At 41.9% G+C, this 10,308-nt stretch overlaps 1 protein-coding gene across 1 annotated transcript; it reads left to right on the top strand.

The window, feature by feature from the left end:
* The first annotated feature begins 6 nt into the window (after nucleotides 1-6).
* Nucleotides 7-4,501, top strand: LOC121366867 (BTB/POZ domain-containing protein 6-like). The gene is made up of 2 exons (XM_041491138.1): nucleotides 7-254; nucleotides 2,408-4,501. The coding sequence occupies exons 1-2, from the start codon at nucleotides 82-84 to the stop codon at nucleotides 3,483-3,485; spliced, it is 1,251 nt and encodes a 416-aa protein (XP_041347072.1). The 5' UTR covers nucleotides 7-81; the 3' UTR covers nucleotides 3,486-4,501.
* Nucleotides 4,502-10,308: the final 5,807 nt, after the last annotated feature.

Genomic DNA, 10,308 nt, shown 5'->3' with positions numbered 1-10,308 from the left:
ACTGATTCTGGTTTCATTGAGTGCTGGCAGAGAGGAAAATCTCTCTCTCAAAGTCTGGTGTACGCACGTGACCACAAGATTATGTGCGACGTCAGATTCGAAGTTGGTGAACACAAGAAGTCCATCGAGGCTCACAAACTGATTCTGTGTTCACGTAGCCGCGTCTTTGAGGCGATGTTGACTGGACCCATGGCGGAGCAGGGCAGCATTGTGATCCCGGAAGTAGATCCTGATATCTTTGAGACATTTTTGACGTAAGAACCACATCCAATTATATATAAAAAACCCATAAGAATACATACATTAGTGCGAATGATGTATTATAATAGAACATTGATCGGTTGGTGCATTATATACTCTTCAAAAAAAGTAACGCAAAGTCAGATTTTCATTGTATGTTTCTAAATCGTTTAATATATGAAAGAAACATGGCAGAAACTTGCAATTTGACACAGATAAACAACATTGACAGAGGCTGTTGTAACAGCCATCCAAGTTCCCAAGGTCCCGTTTGACGTCACGTACAGTCAGTAACGAGTGTGACCCCCATGAGAGTCAAGTACTGCCTGGCACCTCCTGCCCATCGAAGCAATCAGATGACGGATGACATCCTGCGGAATTGTAGCCCACTCGGCCTCCAAAGCGGCAGCCAGCTGTTGTAGTGTCTGAGGTTGGGGTTGTTGTCGTCGCAAACGTCTATCCAGTTCATCCCACAAATGCTCGATTGGGTTTAAATCTGGGGATTTGGAGGGCCATGGGAGAACATTGATGTTGTTGTTTGCTAGGAAGGCTGTGGTGATGCGCGCTGTATGAGGACGGGCATTGTCCTACTGGAAAACAGTGTTGCCGTTGGCCATGTTGGGGACGACGTATGGCGCAAGATCTCGTCCACATAGCGCTGTGCTGTCAAGTTCCCCCTGATGTGCACCAAGTCTGTCCTGGCGTTGTAAGAGATGGCTGCCCACATCATCACACTTCCTCCACCAAATCTGTCCACTTCCTGTATGCAATTGTGTGCAAAACGTTCACCTTTTCGGCGGTAGACACGTGCCCTTCCATCCTGTCTGCGGAGCATGAATCGCGATTCGTCGCTGAACCACACGTGTCTCCATCGTCTTTGAGGCCATACCCTGTGTGCTTGACACCATTGTAGTCGAAGCTGTCGATGCTGCTGGGTTAAAATCACGCCTCTAACAGGACGTCTGGGTCGCAATCCTGCCTCTCGTAGACGGTTCCGGACAGTCTGGCCAGAGATCCTACGCAGTCCCGGTATTGCAGATTGAGTGGAGGTAGCCGTGGTCGTCCTTTGGCATAGGTGGCGCAACCGGATGTAGCGATCCTGGGCAGGAGTGGTGACAGGTCTACCGGATCTGCGAAGGTAACGTGTTGATCCATGCGCCTGGTAGCGGATCCATAATCTTGAAATGGTGCTAGAGTACACATTGAAAAGCCTCGCAACCTCTGATTGGGATTCGCCTGCTTCCATTTGTCCGACGGCGTTGTTCCTCTGTGCTTCATTCAGTCTTAGCATTGTGAAAGCTACGCTGACAGTTTTAAACTGAGTACAGCTAAGTCCTGAATCCTGCACTTGTATAGGGCTTCTTGTGCCTCTTGCACGTGCACACCATGCCGACCGTTCAAATCGCTGAATTGACCGCAGGTGCGGTTTTGCGATTGTTAATTTTTTTACACCTGTCTTCAAGGTCATCAAATTCCGAACAACTTTGCTGGTGAAAATGCATTTGGTACGCTCCATTACACAACATACTTAGCGTTCGGAACACAATGTTTCCACACATCCATATTTATTAGGAAAATTTCATTTTTGCGTTACTTTTTTTGAAGAGTATATATAAATAAAAACAAATACAAACTAAATAGTATGATATTTAATAGCAATATTAATAATACTATAAACATGTCGTTTTGAATGTGGGGACATAGATGTATACCACACACACACACACACACACACACACACAAACTCTCTCTCTCTCTCTCTCTCTCTCTCTCTCTCTCTCTCTCTCTCTCTCTCTCTCTATCTCTGTGCGTGTGTCTCTCTCCCTCTCTGTCTGCCTGTCCCTGTCTCTCTGATACACACACACTCTCTCTCTCTCTCTCTCTCTCTCTCTCTCTCTCTCTCTCTTCCTCTCTCTCTCTCTCTCTCTCTCTCTCTCTCTCTCTTGATGTCTGTCTCTCCCTCTGTCTTCCTCTCTCTCTCTCTCTCTCTCTCTCTCTCTCTCTCTCTCTCTCTCTCTCTCTCTCTCTATAAACACACACACACACACGCACACGCACACGCACACACACACACACACAGTTTGCTTCTGTGTTTTGTTTTTTTAATATGGTATGCTGGTATGTTGGTTGTCTACATCAAATCAAAGATAATTTTTTTATTCTGCAGGTTCCTGTACACTGATGACGTCATCACGGATGGTAGCAATGTGATTGGCTTGTTATATGTATCGAAGAAGTATGACGTCAGCACTTTAGAAGAAAAATGTCTGACATATTTAGAGACATCGATGACGTCAAAGAATGCGTGTTTTATCTTGGAACAGGCTCATATCTACGATGAAGAAGACCTCAAAGAAAAAGCTCTGAGCTGTATTAGAAACAACGGGAACGCCTCTTTGATGTCACGTGATGTTGTTCACCTGTGTCGGGGCTGTTTGAGTGACGTCATACAGTCAGACCAGCTGATAGCCACCGAGGAGACGGTGTTTGAATCTGTTCTATCTTGGAGTGAGAGCGCGTGCAGGAGTCAGGGAAGGGAGGTAATTCCTCAAAACAGACGAGACGCTCTTGGGGATGCCATGCTGCACGTGCGGTATCCATTGCTGTCTCAGAAATATTTTGTTAACAAAGTTTCGCCGACAGAACTCTTGACTGAGTCTGAAGAGAATAAGATAATGAAGTATTTGATGTGTCCAGACAAAGATGTGTCACCTTTCAACTCAAAACAGAGGAACAAGTCGGCCACTGCATGCAGCGGAAAAGAAAGGATTATAACACGTTTAGATAGATATTGGGGTCGTTGGTCGGGTTGGAGGTGCTCAGGGGCCTACGATAATGGAATCATGTTTTGCACTAATACATATCCATCACTTACAGGATTCCAGTTATACGGTGCGAAAGACCACACGTCACAGACATATGATATCAAAGCGTTCGTAACTAAAACCTCGACAGATGAATTGGTGGAAGGATCACAGACATCACAAACTGTTGTAGCTGACACTGAGACGTATGACGTGTACTTTGCACGTGCTCTACAGCTGGTCAAAGATGAGAAATACAATTTGATTGTAAACATCACAGGACCAAACACACACAAAGGCGAGTCTGGCAGATCCAGAGTAGATGACGGCGACTTCAGTTGTTCTTTCTTTGATTACCAGATATCAAGACACAGCAATAAGAGATCTTATGGCACCGGTGTTAACGTCGGACAGATTCCTGGCTTACTGTTTCTAGTTTAAGACGACACATTAGAGATTTATATTCATAACTGTCATAGTTACTGTCTGGGATGTCGCTACTGATGTTGATGCAGAACAAATCCCGAGCTTGCTATTTCTAGTTTCAGACGACACTTTAGAGATTTATATTCATAACTGTCATAGTTACTGTCTGTTACTGTCTGGGATGTCGCTACTGATGTTGACGCAGAACAGATCCCGTGCTTGCTATTTCTAGTTTAAGACGACACCTTAGAGATTTATATTCATAACAGTCATAGTTACTGTCTGGGATGTCGCTACTGATGTTGACGCAGAACAGATCCCGTGCTTGCTATGTCTAGTTTAAGACGACACCTTAGAGATTTATATTCATAACAGTCATAGTTACTGTTTGGGATGTCGCTACTGATGTTGACGCATAACAGATCCCGTGCTTGCTGTTTCTAGTGTTAGACATTTGAAATTCCTGTTTTATAATTGTTTTAATCTTCTGTCAGTGAAGAAGTCGGAACACTGAACTGCTCACCTTCGTGTGTGCTATTTAATTAACAGTCAAACGAAACGATTATACAGTACATTTATGTTGCAGAATATTGAAAAAAAGGCTGTGGCGTACGGTTTAAAACGAACCAGATACTTTGCTTTACAAGGCGCGCGCGTGTGAGTTTGTGCATGCATGTGTGTGCGTGCGTGCATGCGTGTGTGTGCATGTATGTATGTGTGGATTTGCCTATCCATGTGTGTGTCTGTGTGTGTCCGTGTGTTGTGTGTGTGTGTGTGTGTGTGTGTGTGTGTGTGTGTGTGTGACACAAATCATTTTTGCTTTAGTATAATCATAAAATGTAATAAATCACGTGTAATCACAATTCAATAAAAATAAAAAGCATCTGTTGCATAAAACAGAATATGTATTTTTACCATTTAAAACTCGTGCAAAAATTACCTACTTGTTCAATAATAAACGATTTATGTATGTAACAGTAAGACACGAGTGTAACAACAGACAGATTCCTGGCTTACTGTTTCTACTTTAAGATGACACATTGGAGATTTATGTTCAGTACTATTAAACATACTGTTTTTGATGTTGCTACTGATGTTGATAAAGGACAGATTCCTGGCTTACTGTTTCTACTTTAAGATGACACATTGGAGATTTATGTTCAGTACTATTAAGGTTACTCTCTTTTGTGTGTCTGCTGATGTTGATAAAGAACAGAATCCGTGATTACTATTTCTAGTTTTAGACACATTTGAGATTCCTGTCGTTTTAATCGTCTGTTTTTATGTGTGCTATTGAATTAACAGTCAAAGGAAATATTACACAGTACATTTTATTGCTGAATATGAAAATGCTGTGAGGTACAGTTAAAGACTATCCACTGACTTTTTTGATTAAAATAAAGTGTGCGTTTGTGTATGTCTGTGTGTCCGTCTTACTGTTTGTGTATGTGTGCGTGCGTGCGTGTGTGTGTGTGTGTGTGTGCATGTATGTGTGTTCATGCTGCCTGTGTGCGTGTGTGCTACTGCACGTGTGTTAAAAAGAACATGATGTTGCTTTAGTAAATCATACACTTCGTGAATAAGCATTTTGTGACGTACATGCTCTTATTTTTTTTTTAAAATGTGGCGATGTTAAGTGTTTTAGAAGGCTGTGTGCAGCGTGGTTACGTAATACCACCGCGCGACGGTGGTCGAGCATTTCCCAATATGCATACTTAAGACCAGGTGGGCATGTGTATGCTAAATAGAAAATGATAATACCTCCGCGCGACCGTACCCTCTATAACACACCCAGGCCAGTTCAGTGGAGGCCATGTGGCCACTAGTTACGTAATACCTCCGCGAGTGCGGTTTTACGACCGTGATTTTTGGCGAACATAGGCGACAGTATGTCTGGCCATCTAAGGAAAAATACCGTCTCTGGGAGTTGCTACAAATTCACATGATAGGTGAGGTGCCGCGTTGTGCACCTTACGCGATATTCGCTGTCTCTCAGATTTTTGTGATAAATAGATAGGATTTAGAGATATCGTCTGAAAACATATGGAAGGCGCCAGGGAACGTTAGTCCGTTTGGACTTCGTAAATTTATATTTCTGCTCTGTTGTATAACCTTGATGTGATTGATGTGACTTTAAATATTTTAATACTGTATTATACCAATATTATTTACACAGTGTTTCCGGTAATCTGACGAAGTAAATTGTAGGCTACTGTTCTAAAAATATAAAGATTAGCCGGTATCCTAGAGGACCTAGGTAAACTGTAGGTTATTGTCTTTATTGTGATAGGTACCAGTATTAATTCTGTATTACAAGGTTACTGAATGAGTGTTAAGGTCTAATTAAAAATTAACGAAGTAGGAATAGAGTTGTAATTCCTTTTGTAATTTATTCCCCTGGAAGCGTTTCTCAATTATCACAAAATGGTGTTGTGTCACGGTGAAGTGATTAGTATATTGTGTAAACTAGACACCTAGAGGTTAACTGATTAAATGATTAGCTCTCTGTGGTTATTATTATTGTTGTTGTTAATTCAATTAACTGCGGCAAATATATTTTCATGAGTAGTATTAATACAGATTCCAAAGTGCTAAAATTTTTGTTGTATTTTCGTGTGAACTAAACGTGCTATTGTGCGCGCGACACATACTTTATATAAGATCTGCATGCTGTTTATACCTAGAGCCGAGCTACTCCCGTATACACTGCCCGATACAGTGAGTACCTGCTAGATATACAGTTAGGAGAGACATTTGGATAATCGTGCTTTATTAAAGTCACGGGTATTATAGGATCCCCGTGACACATTTCAATAACATGTTGTTAAAATCAAACTAAATGGGGTGTTTCAAAATGATTTTCAAAATGAAACCACAATCATGTGTTGTATAAAACTCAAACCCAAAACTACAATGCAAATCACCTATTTTTTAAATAATAAACGATTTAGTCATATGTACGACAGGTAACCCACTGCCTACAAACAGCGGTGTATGTTTATTATAATTAAAAATATAGTCGAAAATGCAGCTTAAATTTTGGTACACACTCTTTGTTTGTCTCAGTTGCAGAACATGTTCTTGTTTATCGTTCCTGTTTTATAAATATTTTGGTATTTTATCATTGAAAAACTCAGGTTCGTGATTTGGGAATTTGTGTGGATAGTTAGGAAAGTTAATATTTGTGAAACTGCATAAGTAAGTGGGTGACCCGCGATCCAAAGTGATCGTGGTCTATGTACGCGATTTCCAAATTCTAATACTGATCCATTCGTCTGTCATTCAGCATTACAAACTCAGTGTTAAGAAAGAACAAAAAAAAAAGATAAAAAAAAAAAGCGGAAGAAAAAAACCACCAATGAAAAACCCGGCCAGTTTTATTTAAAGAAATGCACACAAAATAGTAATCCACTAATCATACAACTTCTCCGAACGTTAATACAAGACACAATTACCAGTATCTCCTGAACGTTTTAATACAACACAATTACCAGTATCTTGTTTACGGTAAAATAACGTCTGTATATGATGATCTGACCAACCTACTGGGTGGATCGGAGAGTTCCTCTCAAAGGGGAAAAACATTAGCGCAATATCCATTTATATGCCCAGTCCCACAGACAGGATAGCGCATAAAGACCTTTACTTACCGGTATTACACAATAGTAATATTTTATCATTGCCCTCCAAGTAGGTTACTAACATAATATATAGACCTGCTATCAGGCCATTCTCGTCCTGTTTTTCAGTCTCCTGTAATGAAATAATTGCGTGTTATCACTAATGTATTAAACTGTGTGTAATGTATTGGTGTACAATTATGTGGTTGTCAGATTGAAAAGTGAATGTGCACACAGCGGGGAAAAGTAAACATTGGGTGGGGTAATGGTGGGGGAATTACTTACACTCGAGGGATGGCATGCCTGAGCTTTCAATTAATGTATATCCAGGCTCATGCGGCCGCAGAACATGTTATTCTGAAAATAAATGTCATGAAATGTTATTTAATAACGCACTCTACAAGTAAACTCTGAGGCGTAGTTGTCAATGGCCAGGCCTCGTATGTTATGCGTGGTCGCCATTTTAAGGGATTGATCCCCGTATGTGGATCCATTGGGCTATTTCCCACCCCAGCCAGTACACTACACTGATATATCAAAGGCGGTGGTATGTGATATCTGTGGATATCAACGTATGGTGCATATAAATTCCCTCCCATACTCATGGATACAGAATGAAACGGGTAAACATCCCTAAGACTATATGTCAAAATACCCCCTATTCAACATCCAATATCCGATGATTAATAAATGCAATGTGCACTACCTCTTTCTATAAGTAACATGGATTCACATAAATACAACAGATTATAAATATGCATTTGACGATATATTCACTTCTGTATACATGATAAGATAAACTGTATATATCAACCCCAGCACCTCTCAATTAATGTGTTCGTGTGTTGTATAGAACGTGTAGAGTGTGTGTGTGTATGTGCCACCCCTAGCGTATTTTAACATATGGTGCAGCAACGTGCCTTAGTAGACGAACCCCATCCCATCCCTTATTCAACATGTATACTGCCCGTTAGAAGTATGCGAACACAGCACCTCTCAGTAATTACCTCCATATTCAACATTTATACAAACGATTGAAGTGTGCTACTCCCATGATCTCGAATTACTCGCCCCCATATTCAACATATATACCTTTTATAGAAGTATGCTGCCATTCATTTATCGAAAGCAAGCACATAAATTCATTACATGTATACAGAACGATAGATTTTTGTGTATTTTTAAAGAAAAACAAGTCTCGAACACCCCCCTCCCAAAATGCAACGCATAAGAACAATTGGTCTGCCATGCCTTGCCTACCTTCTAGGGAAATCACTATGAACATCTGTGTGTGTGTCACCCACAATTCAACATGTATACAGAACGTGTGATGTATGCGACCCCCAGCACTTTTCGAACATCCCTCCCCATATTCAACATTCTATACAGAACGATAGAAGTATGCGACCCCCAGCACCTCTCGAATCCGTCCCCCATATTCAACGATATATACAGAACATAGACAACAGAAAAAGCTCCTACCCCAGGCCGTCAGGCAACGGCATATTCAACATCACACAACTGCATATAATAAGTGGCACTGGCTGCAAGAAATATAGCCCAATGGGCCCCCGAAACGGATGTCAGAGCGATCGCGCATGAGATGAGCGCTTTACCACTGGTCTACGTCCCGTCCCGCCCCGGTCTGAGTGATAATGTGTGCTACTATGTGTCATCTACTACCCTGTTGTATTCTTTACCACTGGTCTACGTCCCGCCCCGGTACTGAGATGATAAATGCGTGCTACTATGTGTCATCTACTACACTGTTGTATTCTTTACAACCAACACTACGTCCCGCCCCGGTCTGAGTGATAAGTGTGTGATACTAAAGTGTCATCTCGAACTACACTGTTATATTCTTTACCACTGGTCTACGTCCCGTCCCGGTCTGAGTGATAAATGTGTGATACTATGTGTCATCTACTACACTGTTATATTCTTTACCACTGGTCTACGTCCCGCCCCGGTCTGAGTGATAAGTGCGTGCTACTATGTGTAATCTACTACACTGTTTATTCTTTACCACTGGTCTACGTCCCGCCCCGGTCTGAGTGATAAATGTGTGCTACTATGTGTAATCTACTACACTGTTATATTCTTTACCACTGGTCTACGTCCCGCCCCGGTCTGAGTGATAAATGTGTGCTACTATGTGCCATCTACTACACTGTTGTATTCTTTACCAGATAGCACATCCACGGACCTTGATCCGGTCTGAGTGATAAATGTCTGCTACTACGTGTCATCTACTACACTGTTATATTCTTTACCACTGGTCTACGTCCCGCCCCGGTCTGAGTGATAAATGTGTGCTACTATGTGTCATCTACTACACTGTTATATTCTTTACCACTGGTCTACGTCCCGCCCCGGTCTGAGTGATAAATGTGTGCTACTATGTGTCATCTACTACACTGTTGTATTCTTTACCACTGGTCTACGTCCCGTCCCGGTCTGAGTGATAAATGTGTGCTACTATGTGTCATCTACTACACTGTTATATTCTTTACCACTGGTCTACGTCCCGCCCCGGTCTGAGTGATAAATGTGTGCTACTATGTGTCATCTACTACACTGTTGTATTCTTTACCACTGGTCTACGTCCCGTCCCGGTCTGAGTGATAAATGTGTGCTACTATGTGTCATCTACTACACTGTTGTATTCTTTACCACTGGTCTACGTCCCGCCCCGGTCTGAGTGATAAATGTGTGCTACTATGTGTCATCTACTACACTGTTGTATTCTTTACCACTGGTCTACGTCCCGTCCCGGTCTGAGTGATAAATGTGTGCTACTATGTGTCATCTACTACACTGTTATATTCTTTACCACTGGTCTACGTCCCGTCCCGGTCTGAGTGATAAATGTGTGCTACTATGTGTCATCTACTACACTGTTATATTCTTTACCACTGGTCTACGTCCCGCCCCGGTCTGAGTGATAAATGTGTGCTACTATGTGTCATCTACTACACTGTTGTATTCTTTACCACTGGTCTACGTCCCGCCCCGGTCTGAGTGATAAATGTGTGCTACTATGTGTCATCTACTACACTGTTATATTCTTTACCACTGGTCTACGTCCCGCCCCGGTCTGAGTGATAAATGTGTGCTACTATGTGTCATCTACTACACTGTTATATTCTTTACCACTGGTCTACGTCCCGCCCCGGTCTGAGTGATAAATGTGTGCTACTATGTGTCATCTACTACAC

This window comes from Gigantopelta aegis, unplaced genomic scaffold, assembly GCF_016097555.1.
Source record: "Gigantopelta aegis isolate Gae_Host unplaced genomic scaffold, Gae_host_genome ctg7552_pilon_pilon, whole genome shotgun sequence".
Classification (NCBI taxonomy): domain Eukaryota; kingdom Metazoa; phylum Mollusca; class Gastropoda; order Neomphalida; family Peltospiridae; genus Gigantopelta; species Gigantopelta aegis.
The sequence above is the reverse complement of the archived record's forward strand: the minus strand, read 5'-3'. Positions and strand labels throughout refer to the sequence as shown.